At 50.3% G+C, this 24,423-nt stretch overlaps 2 protein-coding genes across 2 annotated transcripts in view; one reads left to right on the forward strand and one right to left on the reverse strand.

Moving 5' to 3' along the window:
- On the reverse strand, positions 1–19,701 carry Bhmg1 (basic helix-loop-helix and HMG box domain containing 1). The gene is made up of 14 exons (XM_013032588.1): positions 19,582–19,701; positions 16,357–16,514; positions 13,339–13,429; positions 9,796–9,907; positions 8,449–8,547; positions 7,093–7,338; positions 5,971–6,079; positions 4,859–4,950; positions 3,740–3,895; positions 3,282–3,355; positions 1,983–2,153; positions 1,669–1,910; positions 576–665; positions 1–172 (listed from the first exon to the last, which is right to left on the reverse strand). Exons 1-14 carry the CDS (start codon positions 19,699–19,701, stop codon positions 1–3), a joined length of 1,932 nt encoding a protein of 643 aa, XP_012888042.1.
- Fbxo46 (F-box protein 46) overlaps positions 19,619–24,423 on the forward strand; it is a 14,684-nt gene continuing 9,879 nt past the window's right edge. Inside the window, exon 1 of the mRNA XM_013032640.1 lies at positions 19,619–19,714. The gene's annotated coding sequence lies outside the window, so the exon portion shown is untranslated. The remainder of the gene's footprint in view (positions 19,715–24,423) is intronic.

The raw sequence follows: 24,423 nt of genomic DNA on the forward strand, positions 1-24,423 counted from the left end.
TCACTGGTGGCCAGGCTTGGGTGGTGAGGTGGGCTCCGGGGGCACGCATGCACGCTGGGCCAGCAGCTGGTAGAAGGGCTTGGGCATCTCCCAGTCCTCGTCGTCCTCGCTGCTGGAGTTCTCCTGCTTCACCACGCGGTTGTGCTGCCGGCTGAACCTGCGTGCCTTGGTGCTGGGAAAGATGGGGTATCCTTACTCTCCCACCATCCCCGCCTCCCCACAGTCTCTGTCCCCAGAAGTGACCAGGCCAGGGTTTGCCAGAGCCAAATCTGGGAATTAGCCACAGGCCCTTTGCATATGCTTGAGGGCTGGGGGGGGGGGGCAGCTTGGAAATTGGGGAGAAGACCAGAATTTCAGGGAAGAGGAGAACACGCAACAGCAAAATAAAACTGGGGTCTGAGAGACTCCATGCAGTGCACAGACAGAAGAAAGGAAGCCAGCAAGGGGAGCCTTCTTCCCATAAATTCTTCACCCAAGACATTTATGACCTGTCTTCCCATGATTCTGAGCATTGCTGGGGTTACCTAGGGTCAGGGCAGCCTGCCCCCTGCCCCAACCACACCAGGATTTCTCACCAGTATGGCCTACGCTCTTTCAGGGACATCATGCGCCACAGCTGGGCCAGCTCCTTGGTGGCGGCGGTGGACGCGGTTCCAGGGCAGGCTCTGAGACAAGGGGGGAAGGAGGTGACACAAAGCCCGTGGGGCAGCCCAGCTCCCGCAGAGGCCGAGACCCAGCCACACAAGGGACTCTGGCCTCCTGGCGCTTTCATGTGGTCTGAGCTCTCAGATCCCAGCTAAAGTGCCATCCGGCGAAGCCCTTTACACCCCCGAAGTGAAGGTCATGAGACCGCCTGAGTCCTCCCCAAAGGAGCACCCCATGTCCCAGGAGAGGGGAGAGGACCTGAAGCTACCACTCCTCAGATGTTTCTGTGGATATTCCTAGAAGAAAACCACGTGTTCTCAGCTCCCCAGGCTCTGGCATCCAGTTCTGTGTGTGTGTGTGTGTGTGTGTGTGTGTACACTCACCAGTCATGGGGCTTGAACTCAGGGCCTGGGCACTGTCCCCGAGCTTTTTTGCTCAAGGCTAGCGCTCTACCACTTGAACCACACCTCCATGTCTGGCTTTATTGATGGTAGAGATGAGAGTCTCATGGACTTCCTTACTCAGGCTGGCTTTGAGCTGGGATATTACCATCCTAACCTCCCTGAGCAGCTAGAATGACAGCTGCGAGGCCCGTGGTGCTCAAGCTAGCTGGCACCCAACTTTCCAAAGCCAAACCCAAGAATGTGTCCTTGGAAGGTCAGAGCGGAGGCTGCCAGGGTGACAGATGGATGGGGGACTCGACCCCCTGGCCAGGCCCAGCCCTGTCCAGCATGCTGGAGAAGGAAGCAGTTGATTGAGAGGGACAAAGATCACCAGCAACATCGTTCTAGCTTGGGACTGACAGTGACAGCAGGCAGCCACCCCAGCCTCTTCCTTTGTGGCCATGTTAGCCAGCATGTTCTTTTAGCTCAAGAATTCACACACACACACAGAAAGGCCCTGGGGGTGTGTGGGGGAGGCACAACTCTACAGGGCAGTGGGCTCTAGGAAGAGTCAAATAAGTCTCCCAGCAATGGGGCCATGTATTTGGGGGGGGGTGTCCCAAGGCCCCCACCCACCCACCGGATATACTGCTTCCGGTTCATCCTGCAGAACATGATGAAGCCGTTGACACACTTTTTCTTCGCCTGGGCTGGGCAGGGCGCTTTCTTGTTCTCTTTGGGTCTCCCGGGGACCCTGTGGGCCCGGTTCTTCTTGGCCGTCCTCCTGCCCCAGGGAGGGTTCAAGGCCTGCCTGGAAGGGGTCCAGGCGCAGTCATCCTCGTTACTGGAGGACTGCATGCCCTCGGGGTCGGCCTGCAAGTCCTGGGCAGGAGAGAGAGATAAGCAGGGGCTCGAGACACCTGCTCACCTTCCAAGGCTGGCCGCCCCTCTCACCTCTTCCTGCTCCCACATGGATTCCGTATCCGTGGCCGTGTCCTCAGAAGTAGATCCGGACGACGTCTCGCTGCTGTCACTCAGTGAGAGGTAGCATTGGTCTGGGGGGGTGCAGGGCCAGCTCTGGCTGGAGGAACCAGGAAACTCCTGGGGGGCCCAGGATGGGCCATCCTGTGCCATGATGAGGGAGAAGGGGGTCGGGACTAGAGGGGCCCCCCTCTTCTCACTGACATTCCAGACATAACTCAGGTTAGACACACATCCTCTGCTGGGCGGCACTGAGAGTTCATACCTCCTAATGAGATTTAGAGGATGGTGGTTCGAAGCCAGCCCAGGCAGAAAAGACCATGAAAACCAGCCAAAACTCAGGCTGGAGGTAGCACTTAAGTGGTAAAACACCTGCCATGGGCAGACAAGCCAAGTGAGAGGCCATGAGTTCAAGCCCCACTGGGTGCCGGTGGCTCACACCTGTAATCCTAGCTACTCAAGAGACTGAGATCTGAGGATTATGGTTCGAAGCCAGCCAGGGTAGGAACATCTGTGAGAGTCTGATCTCCAGTGAACCACCCCAAAAAGCTGAAAGTGGAACTGTGGCTCAAAAGATAGAGCACTAGCTTTCTTTGAGAAAGAGAAAAAAAAAAAAAAAGGTCAGGGGGGCTGGGAAGGTGGCTCAATGGTAAAGTGCTTGCCTTGCATTCCTGAGGCCCTGGGTTCAATTCCTCAGCACCACATAAACAAAAGAAAAAAGTCAGAAGTGGTGCTGTGGCTCAAGTGGTAGAGTGCTAGCCATGAGCTGAAGAGCTGAGGGACAGCGCCCAGGCCCAGAGTTCAGGCCCCACGACCAGACCCCCCCAAAAAAAAAGGTCAGGGACAGAGACAGGTTCCTTAGTTCAAGCCCTAGGACTGGCACACACACACACACACACACACACACACACACACACACACACAAAGACATGAGCTGGGCGCCAATGGCTCACGCCTGTAAGCTTAGCCACTCAGGAGGCTGAGATCTGAGGATCATGGTTCAAAGCCAGCTTGGGCAGCAAAGTCCATGAGACTCTTTCTCCAGTTAATCACTTAAAAACTGGAATTGATGCTGTGGTTCAACTGGTAGAGCCTAGGCTCTAAGTTCAAGCCCCATGACCAAAGGGGGAAAAAAAAAAAGAAACCTCTTTATTTCACAGGGTCTATGCCAGACCCTTGGCGAACCATAGAGAATGCGGAGGGAGAAGAAGGAGGAACAAGGGCAAATGGGCAGACGGACTGGCAGGTGGAAAGAGATATGCTGGAGCTTACCTTCCCTAGGGGAGCCTTGGGTGAGCAGGGAGAAGGCAGGGACTCCAACTGCAAGAAAGCGTCTTCCAGGAGACCTGGGGAGAGCAAAGTGCTGCTAAAGCAAATGCTTTTCTCCCAACTGAGCCGGGCCTGCTGCCTAGTGAGCTGGAGTCCGTGTGTCTGGCTTTCTCCTTTATGGTCCCCTACCCTGAGTTCAAGTCCTGCTCAAAGGCTTCCTAGGAGGCCCTTTTGTTCTGAGGAGGAGGACATGGCCTCCTGCTTTGGGCTCATTGAGCTTCAGCCTCTCCAGTTGGCTTGTGACTGTCCCTGTGCTGGACGGGGCTGCTAGGGGGAGGGGGCTGGGGTGAGGTCGCTCATCTCTGGGGATCCAGCAGGCCCTACACGGGCTGTGCATTTGGGGGTGGGGGTGGAAGCCCCGGGTTTTCTGTGTGGAAGAGGAATCCATTCTGGAAGCTTACCCTCGGTCAGGTAGAAGGTGTCATCCTGCAGGATGGGCTCTGGCAGGACTTTGCTCGGGGAGCTGAAGAACAAAGGGCTGAGTGCTAAACTGTCGCTTGCATAGCCTGTCGCACCCCAGGTATTGCTCTGGGGAAGCTCCAAGACCAGTGGGGTCTCTGGAAAAAGAAACAAGAAATGGGGGGCTCATAAGTGTGGTCAGGGGTTGTCTTCCTCCTTCTGCAACACGGCACCTGCCTTTGAGGGGTTCTGCCAGGCGCAGGAGGTAGAGGGGTGACTGTCTGTTTCTCATTTGGAGTTTGTGGGTAAAAGAAATTAATATTTGGGTGTTGGGTGGCTCTTATCTGTTATCCTATTCAGGAAACTGAGGCCTGGAGGATTATGTCCATGAGACTCTACCTCTAATTAAGCAAAATGCTCGACTAGAGGTGTGGCTCAAGCGGTAGCATGTCAGCCATGACCAAAAAGCTGAGTGAGAGTGAGAGGCCATGAGTTCAAGCCTGGCACGCGCACAAAATGATGATGATGATGCACCATGCCTAGCATTACATTAGAGATGGCAAAACCCCCCAAATCACTATCAGGTCTGTGTGCTGGTGACATCTGAAATTGTAGCTACTCAGGAGGCCGAGATCTGAAGATGGTGGTTCAAATCCAGCCCAGGCAGGAAATTCTATGAGACTTATTGCCAACTAACCACAGAAAACCAGAAGTGGAGCTGTGGCTCAAAGTGATAGAGTACTCGCCTCAAGCAAAAGAGCTCAGAGACGGCGCCCAGGCCCTGTATTCAAGCCCCATGACTCCCACCCTCATCCCCCCACCACACATACAAAATTACTATCATCTTGTGCCATATCTAACAGAATAATTGTAGTGATCTGTACATTTTGTGTTAAGAGAGATTCTGAGATACTATCTGGGATCAAGGGATTAAAAATTAGTAATGTCTGCCACAGCAACAAATGGCTGGAACAGCAGGCACAGCACGGCGCATTTGCCATGCCCATGCTTAGCAGCTCCTCAATCTCTTTCCAGCTTTCCTGCTGCCATGGGAATCCTGCCTGGAGGAGGGTACAAGGAAGTCCACCGCCTACACTGAGGACAGACAGTGTTTCAGTCACCCGAGGGGTCGTCCTTTGTCTCCCAGGCAGGAAGCCAAATGTTAGCACCTAGGATTTCCTTGTCCAGCTCCTCGCTGGAGATCAGCATCTGCCTGCAAGAGGTGAAATCAAGAGTCAGACACAGAGCCTGGGCTGGGCATGACCCTGTGACCCCCTTTGTGTGTCTCATGTGGTATTTTGGGTGCTGGCCCCAAGGAGATTCACAGTCCTTTGGCTCTGGCTCCCAAGATGCTTTGTGTCTTGTGGGAAGAAGCAGATGCTGGCAACAGAGGGGGGCTGCACTGGAGGGGGTTCAGGGAGGATGAGACTGGGGGGAGGGGGGAAAGGGAGATGAAGGAAAGAGAGAAGGAAGGAAGGAAGGCAGGCAGGCAGGCAGGTAGGCTTCAGTGAGCTCAGCTGTAGCATGAGAATTTTCCCCAGTAGACTAGGGCAGCAGGCTCTCTAGAAAGAAGGACAAGAGTCAGAAGAGAGGGACAAGACCAGAGGAGTCTGGGGCCAGGAGAATGAGGGAGTCATTTTGCCTTGTAAAGTGTGAAATCTGTGGGTGAGGCAGGAGAGGAGAGGACTGACACAGCAAGGGGGAACCACAGACTATCTCAAAGTCCCCAGTGTGATGTTGGGGTTCTACCCTGTGCACCCCATGGAGGGGCATCAAGCCATGTCTGCCACAGTCACTGTGTATGTGTTAGAAGAGTCACTCAGAGCTTGGCACTGGCGGCTCACACCTGTAATATTAGCTACTCAGGAGGCGGATATCTGAGGATCACAGTTCAAGGCCAGCCTGGGCAGGAAAGACCATGAAACTAATTTCCAATGAACAAACAGAAAACTAGAAGTGGCACTGTTGCTCAAAGTGGGAGAGCTCCAGTCTTGAGCAAAAGTGCTCAGGGACAGCACCCAGGCCCTGAGTTCAAGCCCCATGACTGACCAGAAAAAAAAGAAAAGTCACTCAGTCATATGGGGCCAGGCTACAGATGGGAGTCAGAAGGTGGTTAGCCAAGCTTTCCCATGAGCTTTCAACATCCAGCACAGAGCCAGGCCGCGTGTGCTATTTGAAAGACACCGCTGAGGACAGACACCTGCCTGACTTCATCTGCCTTCGGGGGCCTTACCTGGGAGAGATGTGCACCTTGTTGAAGAGAAAGGCTGTTTCCACTGCTCGCTGGGCCTCTTCATCAGCCTTGGGCTCATGATCTTTGGCATTGTCAATAGCACACAAGTCTGGAGGTGTAGGTGAGGGGGGGGGGAATGGAGGGGGAGGAGCAAATTGCAATGACCGATCTTGTAGATCAGGCCAGAGTCCAAGGCTCCCAGACAGCAGGGACAGAGAAGGGTCAGGGTCTGCCATTTGCCCTCCTAATCCCCCATTGCAGCCCCAAACCACAGGCTACAAGGGCCTTGCAGTGAGGCCAGGGGTGCCCAAATCACCCCTCAGTTTCTTGACTTTGCCATCCCTATCAGAAGCATCCTGAAGAGGTACACAGCACTCTAGGATACCCCAAGAAGTCTGGGTCGTTCTGCATTGTTCCCATATGGTGACAAGGTGATTCCTTCACTGGATAGTGAACTTGGACTCTGATGTAGCACAGGCATACTCAAGAAAAAAGCTGCCGCGCATGCATGTGGGCAGTTTGAGGCCAGGCCTGAATTCAAGTCCTCCCTACTCCCAGTTGGCATGGTGACAGATGTGAGAGACAGTCTGGTTGCTCAGAAAGGCCTGGAGGGGAGGTCCTCTCCTGTCTTTAGTTCTACAGCCTGAAGCTTCTAGAAAAAGGCTATCCCGATCTTCTTCTCCCTTACAGGTGCAAGACCCAGAGTGCTGGGAAGGGACGGGCAGTGTGTACCCCATGACCTATTGTATAGTTTGGGGCACTGCAGTGCCTGGTAAAGAACACTAAAAGACTGAGTTCAGGAGCCAGGTACCAGTGGCTCAGGCCTGTCTTTTTAGCTACTCAAGAGACTGAGCTCTAAGGATCATGGTTTAAACCCAGACCAGGCTGAAAAGTCTGTGAAACTCTTATCTCCAATTAATCACTAAAAGCTGGATAAAGAGCTATGGCTGAAGCTCCAGGCAACAGCCTGGAGCACAAAAGCTCAGGGACAGCATGCCTCAGCCCTGAGTTTAACTCCTCAGACACACTCACACACACACACACACACACACACACACACACACACACTCGAGCGCATGTGTACACGCACAGACTGAGTTGATGGTAAGGAAAGAGACTCACTTGTGAAGTCATAGGAGTCGATGTTCTCAGCCAGGTCCTGCACTACCAGCTGGAATATCCCTTCTTCACCACCATCCTGGAGCGAGGATAGTGCAGCCGGGAGGGGATTGCAGAGGTCAAGGCATTTTGGAGGGGTGGTGGTTACCCCCAAGTTTTCTTCTCTCTGGTCTGGAAATGTGGTCTCCCCTTCCTCAGGCTTATGCAGATCCAGAGAGCGGCGGAGCATCTGGGGTCCATCCTGCTGTTCTGTGAGTAGAGATGGGGTGTCAGAAGCTTGGGGGATGGAGATAGGAGGGGGGGTAGCCTGACTGTCCCCAGAATGAGGATATTCTCATGCCTCCGGGACATGCGCACATCTTCCAGCATTGTCCACATACCACCAACCAATGAAAATTATGATGCCTGGTTGGCCTGGATAGGTTGATGGTCCATTCCAGATCAACATCACAACTCTCTGGTGTGAGGTACACCGGCAAAAAGATTTCTTTTTTTTTTTTTTTAAGAAAACACCAGGTGAGCTGGGTGCTGGTGGCTCATGCTTGTCATCCTAGCTGCTCAGGAGACTGAGATCTGAAGATCTTGGTCCTAAGCCAACCCAGGCAGGAAAAGTCAGTGAGACTGGAAGTGGAGCTCTGGCTCAAGTGGTAGAGCACCAATCTTGAGTACAGAAAGCTCTGGGAGCCGGGTGTCAGTGGCTCACTCCTGTAATCCTAGCTACTCAAGAGGCTGAGATCTGAGGATCACAGTTCAAAGGCAGCCTGGGCAGGAAAGTCCCCATGAGACTCTTATCTCCAATTAACCACTCCAAAACCAGAAGTGTTGCTGTGGCTCAAAGGGGTAGTGGGCTAACCTTGAGCAAAATACCTTAGGGACAGCACCCAGGCCCTGAGTTCAAACCCTAGGACCGGCACCAAAAAGAAAAAAAGAAAAAGAAACGCTAGCTCAGGAGCAATGACAGAGCCCTGTCCAAGACAATACATAGGGGCAACATCCTTCCTTGAGTCTAAACAGTGATTCTCATGAGAGCACTGCTTGAGCCGGATCTATGCAGGCTCCTGTGTAGAAGACACCTTTGGCTGGATCTTGTCCTGAGGAGGAGGTGGGGGCTAGGGCTACTCCCGGCCTTTGGCATCTGGAAATTCTAGCTCTCCCCATCCCCTAGCAGAGTCCCTGCTCCTATTTGACCTCTGCTCCCCAATCAGCACCCAGTGACCACGATACCTGATCCTCGGGTCGATTTGTACTTTTTCTTGCGAGGTTTGTGGCAGGCCTCCCAAAAATGAGAATTCTGAGAGCTTGGGGAGCTGGGCGGGGTAGAGAATCTCTGCTTGGTTTGGTCTGAAGATGAGTTCTGACCAAGCGCTGGTGGGAGGATGAAGGACACGGTGTCTGACTTTCTCTCCTGGTCCAGAACATTCTCCTGCCTTCCAGGTGTGGTGGGCTCCCAGGTGGGCTCTACAAATAGGGAAACTGAGGTGTCAGAGGAGGTGGTAGCGGAACACAGAAAAAATGTGAGGTCCTGGGATAGGAATGTGGCTTAGTGGTAGAATGCTTGCCTAGCATGCATGAAGCCCTGGGTTCCATTCCTCAGTACTATAAACAGAAAAAGCCAGAAGTGGCACTATGGCTCAAGTGATAGAGTGCTAGCCTTGAACAAAAGAAGATCAGAGATAGCGCCGAGGCCCTGAGTTCAAGCCCCAGGATTGGAAAAAAAATATCTGGGGTTCCCTGAGGCTGCTCTGAGCCTTGGCCAAGAAAATAAAAGGACTTTATACACTCCCTGCCCTGAACCCCCAATACCTGTCCTCACCTCAGAGACCACCACCTACCTTGGGATGACCCCAGGCCTCTCAAGACTTCCATATTTAGCATCTCTCTCAAGTTAGCCACTAGGTCTACCATCCCAGTAGCCCTGCCAGATAGGACCTCATTGTCTTTTTTTATTTTTTTGTGTAGGTCCCAGGCTTGAACTCAGGGCCTGGGAACTTTTCCTGAGATTGTTTTGCTCAACATTGGCACTCTACCATTTGAACCGCAGCTCTACTTCTGGCTTTTTGGTGGTGGTTAATTGGAGATAAGAGTCTCACAGACTTTATTGTATGGGCTAGCTTCGAACCTTGATGATCCTTAGATCTCAGTGTCCTGAGTAGCTGCCGGCGCCAAGCCTTTTTTTCCCACATTGTTCCTAGAAGTATTTTCTCTGGTCTCTCTGAATCCAATTTCACGCACACAACCTGTCTTGTACACTGGACAGCAGGGACCTTATTCTAAGGCAAAGCCCCTTCCATCTGATCCTGACATTCTCTGTAATTCTTTTTTTTTTCCTTTCAGGATTTCATCCCAGACCCTGCCCAATCTCCCCCTCCACCGCCCCCTCCCCCCACCCCGCCCCATAGAGATGGGGTATCAATCCTGCTTTGAAGCCTAGAGAAGCTAAGGTCACAAGGACGAGGCCCAGGAGCCATGCACATGTCATCCGGGTGTACCTCTGCCCCTCCATCACAACCCCCACTGCTTGTCCCCAGACATTCCTCACATGTCTCCTCACACCCACCTGCCTGCTCCTGTCTGTGTTGCTTCATTCTGGAAGCCCCTACAGCATTACCAGTGCCGTCCCTTCCTTAGGCTATGGTGTGTGTCGGGGGCCCTGGAGACGGGGGGATGCTCACATGTAGTACGGGGCAGCTGGTGGGAAATCCTTACCTGCAGCCCCTACTCCCCTGCTGCTGATGTGGCATCCGATCAGGGTCTGGACCACATTGATACTGCTCTGAAGGTACCGGATATAATTCAGAACATGCAAAAGGATCTCCTTCTAAAAACATACAGGACACAGGAAAGCTGTGCTCAGAACAGCAAGGACAGGATGGCCCCAGGCCCTTTGTTCATGCTCTATCCCTGATGGTGAGGCTTTCCTCTTCTCTTCACAGACTCCCTCATCTGCCTCCTTCTCTTCCTCCTCTAGCCTCCTGAATGCTTGCCTGCCTGCCCCCTCTCACCCAGCCTGGGTCAGCTGCCTGCCTGCTTTCTTTCTTTCTTTTTGTTGGTCCTAGGGCTTGAACTCTGGGCTTGGGTGCTGTCCCTTAGCTCTTTAGCTCAAGGTGAGCGCTGTACCTCTTGAGCCACAGTGCCACTTCTGGTTTTCCAGTGGTTTATTGGAGATAAGAGTCTCACAGACTTTCCTGCCCAGGCTGGCTTTGAACCCAGATCTTCAGTTCTCAGCCTCCTGAGTAGCTAGGATTATAGGCATGAGCCCCAGTGCCCAGCCTCAGCATTCTTTTTGTTGGTGGTACTAGGGTTTAAACTCAGGACTTGGTGCTTGCTAGGCAGGTGCTCTATCTCTTGAGCCATGTCCTGGTTTCCTTCCTCTGCACTTTATTCCCCTCTCTCTGCCCCCTTTTATTTTATTTATTTATTTTTTGGTCAGTTGTGGAGCTTGAACTCTGGGTCTGGGTGCTGTCCCTCAGCTCTTCAGCTCAATGCTAGCGCTCTACCACTTGAGCCACTGCACCACTTCTGCCCCCTTTTAAACATTTCTTTTGGGGGGCTGGGAATGTGGCTTAGTGGTAGAGTGCTTGCCTAGCATGTATGAAGCCCTGGGTTTGATTGCTCAGTGCCACATACACAGAAAAAGCTGGAAGTGGCATTGTGGCTCAAGTGGTAGAGTGTTAGCCTTGAACAAATGAAGCTCAGGTACAGTGCCCAGGCCCTGAGTTCAAGTCCCAGGATTGGCAAACACTTTTTTTTCCTTTTCACACTTGTACAACCATAGAACTATTTCCACGGAGGCACTGCCACACTGTTTTATCATTATCTGCTGCCCTGTTGTTCTTTCCCATTGACCTTGAACTGTTTGACAGACAGAATGGCCCTCACTAGTTGATTTCTGTGTCTCAAGCACATAGAATGGAGAGGAAGTTCAGCCAGGCGCTGTCACAGGAAAAAAGGCCCCCCAACCCTCCTGCCCCCACCCACCTCACAGCACCCAGCAGGGAGCCTGCTCTGGGTACCCAGCATCAGCCACCCAGCCACTGGCTCTCTCTGAGCTGAGGCTACTCACTAAGGCTCTACGCATGTCGGGGTATACTAGACCTGCTTTCTTTGCCTTCATGGGACCTACGGGCTAGCTCACCCCTCATGCTTGCCTGTCATGCCAAGGTATTCAGGGGCCAGAAATCCAGAGGATCACAGTTTGAGGCCAAACTGGGCAAAAAGTGAGAGAGACACCTTCCTATCCCATCTTGGTCTAAGACCAGCCCCAGGTTAAAAAAAAAAAAAAGTGGAACTATCTGAAAAAAACAAAGCCTGGTCCCAGTGACTCTTGCTTGTAATCTTGGCTACTCATGCGACTGAGATCTGAATACTGTTGTTTGAAGCCAGAAGAGGCAGGAAAGTCTGTGAGACTCTTATCTCCAATTAATCACAGAAAAAGCTGGAAGTGGCACTGTACTGTGGCTCAAGTTGTAAAGTGCTCGCCTTGAGCAAAAGGAGCTCAGGGACAGTGGCCAGGCTCAGAGTTCAAGTCCCAGGAAGGGCAAAAAACAAGACGATGACGACAACAACAACAAAAACAACTAAAGCAAAATAAATGAATAACTGAAGTAAGAGACAAAAAGGCTGGATGTGTAATTCAAGTGATAGAACACCCAACTATCAAGTATAAGACCCTGTGTTCAAACCCTAATACTTCCAAAACAAACAAAAACATGGTATCCTGAAGTGGGAGAGAATTCTGAGGGATGTGGTCATCTGGTCAGTTACAAATGCTACCTGTCCCCTGGCTAGACTGTCATTGTTTACGTCTTTATCATGTCTGGTCCACAGACCCTCTTACAACACCTATGCACCGCAAATATGCAAGATGTTGAGGATAGAGGAAGAACTTGCTCTGATAGTCCACATCCGTACACATTCTAAAGATATTCACATCAAAATCCACAGTTCTAGAAATAACAATTTGGGGCGACAAAGGGACCTCTGCAGATGTGAATGAAGGAAGGATCTGGGGATAGGGTGATTACTTATTGTCTTATAAAGATCATGAGCTCTGTGTGTGTGTGTGTGTGTGTGTGTGTGTGTGCAAGCACACATATGTGCAAAAGTGCCAGTCCAAGGTCTTGAACTCAGAGTCTAGGCACTGTTCCTGAGTTTTGCACAAGGCTAGCTCTCTACTTCTAGCTCCACTTCTACCTTTTTTATTTTTGCCAGTCATGGGGCTTGAACTCTGGGCCTGGGCACTGTCCCTAAGCTCTACAGGTCAAGGCCAGCACTCTACCACTTGAGCCACAGTGCCACTTCCTGTTTTCTGATGGTTCATTGGAGATAAGAGTCTCAAGGACTTTCCTGCCAAGGCTGGTTTTGAACCTCAGTCCTCAGATCTCAGTATCCAGAGTAGCTAGGATTACAGGCATGGGCCACGGGTGCCCAGCTTCTTTATATATTTATTACAAAGCCCATGAAGAGAGCTTACCATTGCTAACTCACAGAGATGAAATCCACAGGTCCCCAAATGAGGGAGTGGTGGAGGAAAATGGCATTTATTCAGGGCATGCTAAGTGCTGGGCCCCATGTGGCCATCATGCTATTTTTGGGGGGTAGTGGGAGTTATTTTTCCCTTCTTTGACAGCTGAGAACCTTGAGGCCTGTGGAGTCTGAGGAAGCTGCCCAGGGAGTGCAGCAGTGAAGATGGAGGAGCACTTAAACCCATGGCTGCATGACTATAGCCCTGTCTTCTGTGTAAATGAAACCCACTAGGAGCACTTGCCTAGTATGGATGAGTATCTTGGTTCCATTTCTAGCACCACAAAACAAAAAGGAATCCTTGCCAGGGGCCAGTGGCTCATGCCTGTACTTTTACCCAGAAAGCTGATAATCTGAGGATTGTGGTTCAAACCCAGCCCAGATAGGAATGTCTGTGAGTCTCTTATCTCCAATAAACCACCAGAAAACTGGAAATGGAGCAGTGGCTCAAATGGTAGAGCACTAAGCCTTGAGCAAAAAAGCTCAAGGACAGTGCCCAGGCTGTGAGTTCAATCCCCATAACCTACAAAAAGAAAAAAAGGAAGGATTCCTCAGGCTTCAAATTATGGGGTCACAGACACCCAGAAATGATCCTTTAGAGCAGGATCATTCCCACCTCAATGTTGGTCACTGACAGGATCTGATAGGTCTCCCAGAATGAGACCCCACTTACTGCTGTGTGAACCCTGCCACCCTAGTCTGCCTCATCTCCTTTGCTCCCCAAACCTTAGTGTGCTTCTTGGTTCCACTCTTCTGAGAAATGGGGAGCAGCAGTGCCAGCTCTCGAAGTTTGCTGGTGTGGTTTTTCTTCTCATTCCTGTTGAGTGACAAGAGCCATCTTGGGGTTAGAGCAACTACAAATTAATTTAGCATGTGACTTTCTGAACATCCCATCTCAATGACCCCAGGTTGTGGCTTGGACAAAGCCCACTCTGGGAGCACCCAAGACTCTGTTTTGGGCATCAGTAGAAGTTAAGCCTCAGCTAGGTGCTGGTGACTCTTACCTGTAATCCCAGCTACTCAGGAGGCTGAGGGTTCTGGATTCAAAGTTATCCCAGGCAGGAAAGTCTGTGAGACTCTTATCTCCAATAAACTACCAGAAAATCAGAAGTGATGCTGTAGCTCAAAGTGAGAGAGCACTAGCCTTGAGCAAAAGAAGTTTAGGGACAGTGCCCAGGTCCTAAGTTCAAACCTCACAACCGACAAAAAAAGAAAGAGAAAAGAAAAAGAAGAAAGAAAAGAAATCAAGCCTCATCATTCTCAAGGGCTCAATCCTTACTCAGTCCCCTGGTCCCTATTGACATCCTCACAGGCCTCTGAGCCTCCTGTCTGGCCTCCTCTATCCTTGCTCTTTACTAGAGGCTTCTGAAGCAAAAATCTGGCCATATCACTCTTTTGCTTAGAACACCTATTGTCATCCCATGTGGTGATTCACCCCTGTAATCTCAGCTACTCCCAGCTACTCAGGACACAGAGATTGGGAGGATCATAGCTTGAGGTCATCCCAAGCAAAGTTAATGAGACTCTCATCTCAGTAAGTCTGGCATGACTGGGGCACTGGTGGCTCACTCCCACCTATCAGGTTAAGCTATGTGAAAGACTGAGACCCAGAGGATCACGGTCTGAGGCCAGTCCAGGCAGACAAGTCCACAGAACTGCATTTCAGGTTGGGCATGGAGGAATGTGCTTGTCATTCCAGCTACCATGGGAAACCTGAAATAGGCTGGGCTGCAGCCCAGATGCAGGGTAGAAAGAGACACTGTATAAAAAAAATAACCAGGCTGGGAATGTGGTTTAGTGGTAGAGTGCTTGCCTAGCATGCATGAAGCCCTGGGTTTGATTCCTCAGTACCATATAAACAGAAAAGGCTGGAAATGGTGCTTTGGCTTAAGTGGTAGAGTGCTGGCATTCAACAAAAGCAGCACAGGGACAGTGCCCACGCCCTGAGTTCAAGCCCCAGGACGAAAGAAAGAAAAGAAAGAAGGAAAGGAAGGAAGGAAGGAAGGAAGGAAGGAAGGAAGGAAGGAAGGAAGGAAGGAAGGAAAACCAAGTTGGACACTGGTCGTTTACACCTGTGATCCTAGCTACTCAGAAGGTTGAGACCCGAGGATCCAGGTTCAAAGCCAGCCAAGGCAGGAAAGCTTATGAGAGACTCTTATCTCCAATTAACTAGCAAATAATCAGATATGGAGCTGTGGCTCAAGTGGTAGAGTGTTAACCTTGAGCAAAAGAAGCTCAGGGCCCAGGCCCTAAGTTCAAGCCCCAGGACTGGCCAAAAAAAAAGTCTTAGAAAAGACCTAGCAACAAGTGAATCTTGTTGTTATTGTTTGTTATTATTTGTTGTGATACTAAGGCTTGAACCCAGGGCCTCCACTTCATACATGAGAGGCAACACTCTACTACTTGAGCTACACTTCAGCCTATTATGTTATTATTCAATCTGAGTGGCTAGAGATGGAAGGGACATGGGGAGCCATTACCTGTTACTGTGACCCAAGGAATCATTGCTAGGGTGTTCAGAGGAACTCAAATATCTACCAGAAACAAACATCTGCAAAGAGAAAAAATAAATTATTAGCGATCTCTAGGACTCCCAGAGCAAAGGTCTACATGATGGGTACCTTTCATTTCTTCTTGGGTGCTTCTTTTCAACTTAAGAGTCCTAACTCTCCATAACGATGGACTCAGAGGCCTCAATTAAAAACTTAAAGCTGGGAGCTGGTGGCTCACACCTGTCATCCTAGGTACTGAGAAGGCTGAGATCTGAGGATAGAGGTTCAAAGCCAGCCCAAGCAGGAAAGTCAACCAATTAACTAAGTCCGTTTAATCACTAGAAAAACAGAAGTGGAGCTGTGGCTCAAAGTCATAGAGCTCAGTAGCCTTGAATGGAAATCATTCAGAAACAGTGCCCAGGTCTTCAGTTCAAGCCCTATGGATAACAACAACAAAAAATCCTAAATTCCCTGGGCACTGATATCCTGGGGCTTTGGTGCTGTCCCTGAGCTTTTTCACTCAAGGCTGACACTCTAGCACTTGAGCCACAGCTCCATTTCTGGTTTTTATGGTGGTAGTTGGAGATAATAGTCTCATAGACTTTCCTGAGAGCACTGACTTCAAACCATGATCCTCAGACCTCAGCCTCCTAAGTAGCTGACATGAATATGCCCAAGGTGCTTAGCCTATGAGACTCTTATCTCCCATTAACCACCAAATAGCCAAAAGTAGAGCTGTGGCTTAAGCAGTAGAGTACTAGCCTTGAGAGAAAAGAAGCTCAGGAGCCGGGCACCCGTGGCTCATGCCTGTCATCCTAGCTACTCAGGAGGCTGAGATCTGAGGATCAAGGTTCAAACCCAGCCTGGGCAGGAAAGTCCGTGAAACTCTTATCTCCAATAAACCACCAGAAAATCGTAAGTGGGGCTGTGGCTCAAGTGGTAGAGTGCTAGCCTTGAGCTGAAGAGCTGAGGGACAGCGCCCAGGCCCAGAGTTCAAGCCCCAGGACTGGCATATACACACACACCAAAACCCAAATTGAGGTTTTAGGCTCCTAATCTTAGGCCCTATAGATTTGAAGCCTAACTCTAAGTCTCCAGTCCTGCCATTTCAGACTACTCACTTCCTTCCAGAAAACTCCAGAACCCCAGACTTCAAGACATTCCCCCTCCCCAATATGGGAGTATCCAGATTCCAACCGGGAAGCTTCTAGTCACACACATCCCACTTCCTCAGGTTCTCTAATCTGCCTACCTCCACACACAAACTCCAAGAGACCCCAGATTGCCAAGAGCTCCTCTAAACAGCGCCTTCCACAGGCCCGACTTTAGAGGGGACGCCCCAAAACTCGACCCAGCCTCACACTCAAATGCCCGCTCCGTCTCCAGGCCTTGTGCCCCCCTCTCAGGACCCTACAACCAGGAGACAAGCCATTACCTTTATAAAGGGCCTCTCTGGGAGGGGGGACCCCAGAATCTCCTGACTTGATAAAGCTCCAGGGAGTCCACTTCCCCCCTCTCCCATACCAGACACCCCAACATTCGCTCCTCGCCAGGTCCTCTCAGCCTCCGGCACCCACCTCAAATGGTGACAAAAATGGCGCCAGGCCTAAGTTATGGCTTCACGACAGCCCCACACTGGGGAGCCAGAAACCCCACAGTGTGCCGGGCCGGTCCTGGGTGGGAAAAATATGCACAGAAGCCCCCAGACTCCCGCCGGCTGCGGCCTAAGTTCTGAGCCCCCAGCACAGCACGAGGAAAAGGCGCGAATTCCCACGCTGAGGAGAGAGAGGCACGCGCCCGGCCGGCCCCTCTCCAGTTCCCGCCAAAGCAGGGCGAGGCGCGACCCTGGAGAAGCCTCGAGAGGTCAGGAGAAGTGGCCCTGCGCAGGCGCGCTGCGCACACCCCCCCAGTGGCTGGGTCCCACAGCCCGGGCCTCGTGTCTCCAAGACACTTGCTGGCGAGCTCCACGAGGCTGGCCAATCAGCGTTCGTCCAGCTACCCGCCTTTTCGGGAGGCCACGCCCCCTCCCGTTTTGCTGCCTGGGAGACCAGATGACTGTTCAGTTCTCCAGCTTCAGAAACCTTGGGGTCATGAAGAGGTGGCGTTGCCCTTTTGCCCCTGCCTGCCAACGACTCCTAACCCCAAGGTACCCCATTTCCACAGCTTTCTCCCTCGAATTGGTGCCTACTGTGTGCCAAACAGAATGTTCCACGCTGGGAACTTTGCCAAGATGGAATTGAGACTTAGTCCTAGTTTTTCCTCATGAAGTTTGCACGTGCGTTTGAGATGCAAGTAAACGGTACATTTTAGTAAGCCCATCCTTGGGGCTTGAAAGATGGCTCAGTGGTAGAGTATTTGCCTAGCATGCATGAAGCCCTGGGTTCGATTCTTCAGTACCACATACTCAGAAAAAACTGGAAGTGGTGCTGTGGTTCAAGTGGTAGAGTGCTAGCCTTGAGCAAAAGCAGCTCAGGGACAGAGCCCAGGCCCAGGCCGTGAGTTCAAGCCCCAAGCCTGGCGGTGGGGGAAAAGAAAACTTTTTTTTTTTTGTCAGTGTGGGCTTGAACTCTGAGCTTAGGCACTATCCCTGCCCTCTTCAGCTCAAGGTAAGCGCTCTGTTCTACCACTTGAGCCACAGCAGACTTTTCTATGCGGGCTGGCTTTGGACTGTGATCCTCAGATCTTAGCCTCCTCAGTAGCTAGGATTATTGGTGTGACCCACTGGCCCCTGGCAGAAAACTCATTCTTATAATGCAGGAGGAGAATGCACTGGAAAAAAGAAATACAACTTTAAAGCCAGGCACTGGTGGCTCAGGTCTGTAATCCTAGCTATTCAGGAGGTCCAGATCTGAGGATCCTAGTTTGAAGCCTGCCCAGGCAGGAAAGTTTATGAGAGTCTTTTTTTTTTTTCTTTTGGCCACTTCTGGGGCTTGAACTCAGGGTCTGGGCATTGGCTCTGATCCTCTTTGTGCTCAAGGCTAGCACTCTATTACTTGAGCCACTACTCCACTTTTGGCTTTTTCTGAGTAGTTTGTTGGAGGTAACAGTCTCATGGGTTGGGCACCGGTGGCTCACACCTGTAATCCTACTCAGGAGGCTGAGGTCTGAGGATAAAAGTTTGAAACCAGCCAAGACAGGAAAGTCCATGAGAGTCTTATCTCCAGTTATCCACTCAAAAACTGAAGGTGGCACTAAAGCTCAAAGTGGTAGAGCACTAGTCTTGAGCAAAAGAGCTCAGGAACAGTAACTTGGTCCTGAGTTCAAGCCCCACAACCAACACAAAAAAAATTAAATTAAAAAATTTAAAAAGTCTCATGGACTTTTCTGCCTGAGCTGGCTTCAAACTGTGATCCTCAGATCTCAGCCTCCTGAGTAACTAGCATTACAAATGTAAGCCACCAGTGCTTGGCTCAGTCATATCTTTAATTAATTACCCAAAAGCTAAAAGTGGAGCTATGGCTCAAGTGGTATAGTGCTAGCCAAGAGCACAAAGAGGATCAGAGACAGTGCCCAGGCCCTGAGTTTGAGCCTCAGGACTGACACACAGACACACACACAAATACAGTTTTAAGTGAAGGTGATCTAGACCAGTAATAAAGAGTAGAATCAGGGCTGGGAAGGTGGCTCAGTGGTAGAGCGCTTGCCTTGTATGCTCGAGGCCCTGGGTTTGATTCCTCAGCCCCACATAAGCAAAAAAGAAAAAAGCTGGAAGTGGCGCTGTGGCTCAAGTGGTAGAGTGCTAGCCTTGAGCTGAAGAGCTGAGGGACAGCGCCCAGGCCCAGAGTTCAAGCCCCATGACGGGACCAAAAATAAAATAAAGAGTAGAGTCCATGATAGTCTAATGTATTTTGGTCCAAATCGTTTTCTTGTATTCGTATGGAGAAAAGGCTCAGTATTTTGCATTAACTTTGGTAAACTTGGGATCATATGTCTTGCTAAGGTTATCTGCAAGGTGTCTAACATAAAGTTATTCAATTGCTGTAGGTGATTGAACAAAGTATACAAAGATTCCTGCCCTGTTCCTGCTTCTATTCTAACTATGCTGTAGACTGGCTCCTCCTAGTGTGGGAGTCTTTCTCTTTGCAAGTCTTCATTTTTTCATTTGTACATTAGCAGGCGTTGCTAGGTAAAAGAATGGGGTGATTGGGAAAGCGTAAGTGCACTGTTAATTATTGTGTGAATTAACACGAATAAATAATTTTAAACCAAAAAACGTGTTCTTTCTCTACTCTCCACCCCTTCCACCCTTTTTGCAATTCCCTTTCTTCTAAGGGTCCCAAGTCAAAAATGAGAGCGATTGGACTCCATCTCCCAGCAGGCCGCGCGGAAATGCGCGTGCGCAGCTAAAATCCCTCCTCCGGTGGAAATTCTTTTCTTCAACTAGCTCATTTGGCTTCCTAGCGGCAGCACTGCATTCTGGGAGGCGTAGTCCGTGGCCGCGCGAACTTCAATTCCCAGAGGGCTTTGGGGCGAGAACCCGGAAGGGGAGGCTGTAGAGGAGCGAGTGGGGGAGCCCCGCGTAGTCGAGGCAGCCTCGCCGCGCGGGGATGGTGAGAGCCCCGGGCGGGTTCCGGGGGGCACCTGAGAGTGTGTACATCGGTTCAGGACCGGTAGGTGTGGAGAAAGAGAGCTGTGTTTGGGCGTGGGGAGATGGTTTGGGGGAAGGGAATGGGGGAGCCTGAGGGAGTGGAAGAATGGGGGGTCGGGGAGGGGTCTTGGGGTTAGGGAGGGGGTCATGCTTTGGGGGTTGCTTGTAAGGTTGCTCAGAGCTGGGGAAGGAGGCTCCTGAACTAGGCGTCCAGGCAGAGAACCTTCAGAGAGTAGAATTTCGAAAGGGGTCCAGCTTGGGGGCCTTGAACAGGCACAGGGGTGAGATCTAGGTGAGTGGATGCCATGCATGGGTCTGGTTTTCTGGGTTAGAGTTGGGGGAGGAAGGAAGTTGAGGGGATGGGAGGCAGAAATCAGTGAGTATCGGTTAGGCTCTGAGGTTGTGGGGAGGTGACTTGGGAACCCAGAGTTTGGATTGGATGGAGAGGACATCTCCCTCCCCCCCAGTGAGATGGACAGCGGCAAAACTCTTGAGACCATATGACCTGAGGGACCCTTGAGACATTTTTACACCCCAGTGGCACCCGGAGACGTGTGGTGGTTTATCTCTGTGGGCGGTCCATCGCTCATCCTTTATTCTGCCCGCCTTTGTGATCTAGGCTTGAGTCTTGAGGGTAACCAGAAAAAGCCAATGGAAGGATTCTTAAAATCCTTCCCATGAATGGGGTGATAACTTCCAGGCTCGGGCTTGTTGGTGGAGAGTTGCCCATCTCTGGGGTGGGTGATAACTGCTAATAGATTTCCTGCTTTCAGTCCATCCAGAGAGGTATTTTCTCTCAACCAGCCACTGATCTGGGCATATGCCAGGTTAAGAACATGCAAGGGATCCCTACAATCTCTTATAGCTAGCACTCCATCATTTTTTGCAAATTATTTGGCTCTTTTTTTTTTCATAAAGTTGTTTGTTCCTATTAACTCCTTGGATTCTGATCCCTGTGAGATGAAGTAAGTAACTCCATCCTATTTTACAGAAAGAATGAAGAAGCACAGAGAAGTTCAGCAACTTTCCCAAGGTCAACTAGCATTACATGTAGCTTTTGGGTACCAAGCAGAATCTGCATTTACCACTATAATCTAGTCCCTTCTACTGAAGTCCCATGTGGGTAGGTCAGAGACCAAAGCAGACTTCTGGTATATATTTAAATTCTGCCTTGTACTTGCTGTGTGACCTTAGGTAAGTTTTTTTGTTTTGTCTGAGACTATTTTTTTTCCATAGAGCCTAGGCTGAGCTGGAATTCTTTGTGTGTAGGGGGGGGGCGGGGGTGTGTGTTGCCAGCCCTGGGGCTTGGACTCAGGGCCTGGGTACTGTCTCTGAGCTTCTTTTGTGCAAGGCTAGCATTCTACCACTTGAGTCACAGCACCACTTTAGCTTTTTCTGTTTATGTAATACTGAGAAATCAAACCCAGAGCTTCATGCATGCTAGGCAAGCACTCTACTTCTAAGCCAAATTCCCAGCCTGACCTGGAACTCTTGATATTCCTGCTTCAGCCTCCTGAGTGCTGGGATAACAGGTGGTATATCACCATGGTGGTTGTTTGGTTTTTCTGGTTTATTTTTGTCAGTCATGGGGCTTGAACTCTGGGCCTGGGCGCTACCCCTCAGCTCTTCAGCTCAAGGCGAGTACTCTACCATTTGAGCCACAGTGCCACTTCCGGTTTTCTGGTGGTTTATTGGAGCTAGGAGTCTCATGGAGTTTCCTACCTGGGCTGGCTTTGAACCCTGATCCTCAGATCTCAGTCTCCTGAGTAGCTAGGATTACAGGTGTGAGAAATCCAGTTCCCGGATTGGTTTTTCTGTTTCATGGTTTTTTTGGACTCTTCTGGCTTGTTGAATGGGATCTGTGACCATAGGAAAGTTCAAGGTCCAGAGAGACAGTATCTGGAAAGTGCTTAGATGAAGTGCTCAGTGTGCCTGTGTTGATTTTTGAACTTGAATGGGAAGCAGAGATCAGAGAGAAGCCTGCAGAAAGGGACCAGTAAAGGAAGTATACTCTTATATCTCCTTTCTTTCTTCTCCCAAGTGCCCACACGTCCTGGTCATTTTAGTTCCTACCCTGTCTTCCAGAGCTTCTCTTCTACTCCTGGAGACAGTGCTTAGAAACTCAATCTGTCCCCAGCCAAATATAAATAATTTAATTGCCTAGTCTGGCCCAATTCCAGGTGTTAGGGTGAAGGAGGAATATTTCTAACAACTGAGTTACAAATGTTATTTTTCTACTGACTTTCCCCCATCTAACCTTTTTTTGTCACTGGGGTTAGCAACTTTGTATTTATTTGGAAGTTGGTTCCTTTCCTAAAAGCCTCCTGGGGTTCATAAATTCAGTGACTGATAATGAAGTGTCAGGCCAGCGTCAGGCCCTTGCTGTGTGTCCTTGGTCTAGCTGCATTCCCATTCTGTGTGTAAAATGTGACCACCATTGACTCATGAGGTTCTTCTGCAGAAGTAGGGAGCCAAGGGTCATTTGGAATTTTTTTTTTAAGTGAATACTGGAGTTTGGTGTTAATCTCTGGGCTCTGTCCCTTTTTTCACTCTTTGCTGGAACTCTATCACATGAGCCACACCTCTACTTCTGGCTTTTTGGTGGTTAATTGGATTTACCTATTCAGGCTGGGTTAGAGTTTTGATCCTCAGATCTCAGTCTCCTGAGTAGCTAGGATTACAAGGTTTTTGCACCACTTCCGGTTTTCTAGTGGTTAATTGGAGATAAGAGTCTCCCGGTGATCCTCAGTTCTCAGCTTCCTCAGTAGCTGGATTACAGGCGTGAGCCACCCGCTCCTGGCTGCATAGCTAATCTTAAACTCACTATGTTGCTCAGGTAGACATTGAACTTGGAATCGTTCTGCTTCATCTTCTTGAGTAGCTGGAATTATAGGTATGACGTAAACTTTTTTTTGGGGGGGGGGCACTCAGGCCACTCACCTAGTCTTTTTTCTTTTAAGTGTTTCTCAGATACAGTCAGATACTAACTTTGCCAGGACTGGCCTCTGACTAGGATTCTGTCTCTACCTTTTGAGTGGCTGGAATTCTAGGTGCCTGGGAATGGAACTTGGGGTCTCAAGTGTGCTGGGCGAGCGCTCTACTACTACTCCTGTCCCAATATCTCCACTTTACAATGGTGGCACAGAGGGTCCTACAGCATCCCTAAGAAAGCTGGGCTTGGCACGCCTTGCCTCAGTCCTGTCTGCTTTCAGCATCTGAAGGTTCCTGCCCTCAGGAGTTTTAGTCAGCAGGGATAACCTCACTGTGGGAGTGGCCAGCTGACCCTAAGGCCAAAGAGTCAGGAGCCTGGATTGTAAACAAAAGGCAGTAGATGGACAGGACTGCCAGCACTGGACCAGATGTGTCTTGTCCAACAGTGGTGTCCTGCCACCAGTTCCTGAGTTACTGGCATTACATGCCATGGGCATCTTCCTTGGGCTGTACGTGACCTTGGATGGCATCTACTTATTTATTTATTGGGTGGTACTAGGATTGAACCCAGGGCCTAAAGAATGCTAGGCACATGCTATCATTTTGTTTTGTTTGGGTTTTTTGCCTAGGTTCAAGGCTTACATTCTTATCACTTGAGCCACAATTCCACTTCCATCTTTTCTTTTTTTTTCTTTGCCAGTCCTGGGGCTTGAACTCAGGGCCTAGATGCTGTTTCTGAGCTTCTTTTGCTCAAGGCTAGCACTCTACCACTTGCACAGTGCCACTTCCCGGCTTTTTCTGTGTATGTAGTACTGAGGACTTGAACCCAGGGCTTCATGTGTGCTAGGCAAGCACTCTACCACGAAGCCACATTCCCAACCATCTTCCAGCTTTTTATTTATTTTTATTTATTTATTTTTGGGGTCTGGTCGTGGGGCCTGAACTCAGGGCCTGGGCACTGTCCCTCAGCTCTTCAGCTCAAGGCTAGCGCTCTACCACTTGAGCCACAGCGCCACTTCCGGCTTTTTTCTTTTTGCTTATGTGGTGCTGAGGAGTCGAACCCATGGCCTCAGGCGTGCAAGGCAAGCACTCTACCACTGAGCCACCTTCCCAGCCCCGCAGCTTTTTATTTTTACTGGTTAACTGGACATAAGTGTCTTGACTTTGCTGCCCAGGCTGGTTTTCGGGTACATTCCTCAGCTCTCAACCTCCTGAGATGCTACAATTGTAGGCATGAACACCAGCGCCCAGCTGAGCCAATGCTTTTGCTTTAGTTACTTTTCAGGTAGGGTCTTAAGAGTTTTTGCCCCAAGTTGACCTCCAACAATTATCTTCCTATGGCCTCCCTCTCATAGCATGACAGGCGTATGCCACCACCCTTGGCTTATTGGTTGAGATGGAGTCTCATGAACTTTTTGCCCAACTGGCTTGGAACTTCAGCCCTCCCCCTGTTAGGATTACAGATGTGCAACAATGGAAGAGTTTTTTTTTCAGCCAGGAATTGCTTCGGTCCAGGTTGTGTTAGGAAGGATCCAACGTTTCACATCTGGAAGGGGCTGTGTTTTTAGATCAAAGATGCATTTGCAGAGGTGATTTCTAAGCCAAATCTGAAGGATGTCAGAGGTCAGCCCTGGGGATAATTGGGAAGCATTTTAGGCAGCGTGTGGAATAGGGAGTGCAGAGGCCTGAGGATCAAACAAGACAGTCCATGCAGAGGGCTCAGAATGCTTAATGAGTGCATGCTTAATGAATGCATGCTTAATGAGTGCATATTCAATGAGCACAGCTGTCCTCATCTTT

This window comes from Dipodomys ordii, unplaced genomic scaffold (assembly GCF_000151885.1).
Source record: "Dipodomys ordii isolate 6190 unplaced genomic scaffold, Dord_2.0 Scaffold156, whole genome shotgun sequence".
In the NCBI taxonomy this organism is placed as follows: domain Eukaryota; kingdom Metazoa; phylum Chordata; class Mammalia; order Rodentia; family Heteromyidae; genus Dipodomys; species Dipodomys ordii.

Bases quoted from the DNA above. Each gene is read 5' to 3' on its own strand.
- Bhmg1 (XM_013032588.1), bottom strand. From the start codon at position 19,701: ATGTACACACTCTCAGGTGCCCCCCGGAACCCGCCCGGGGCTCTCACC. The intron at 3,356-3,739 runs GTAAGCTTCCAG...TGCTCTCCCCAG, and splicing joins CACCTTCTACCTGACCGAGG to GTCTCCTGGAAGACGCTTTC. The intron at 2,154-3,281 runs GTAAGCTCCAGC...ATCATGGCACAG, and splicing joins CCAAGGCTCCCCTAGGGAAG to GATGGCCCATCCTGGGCCCC.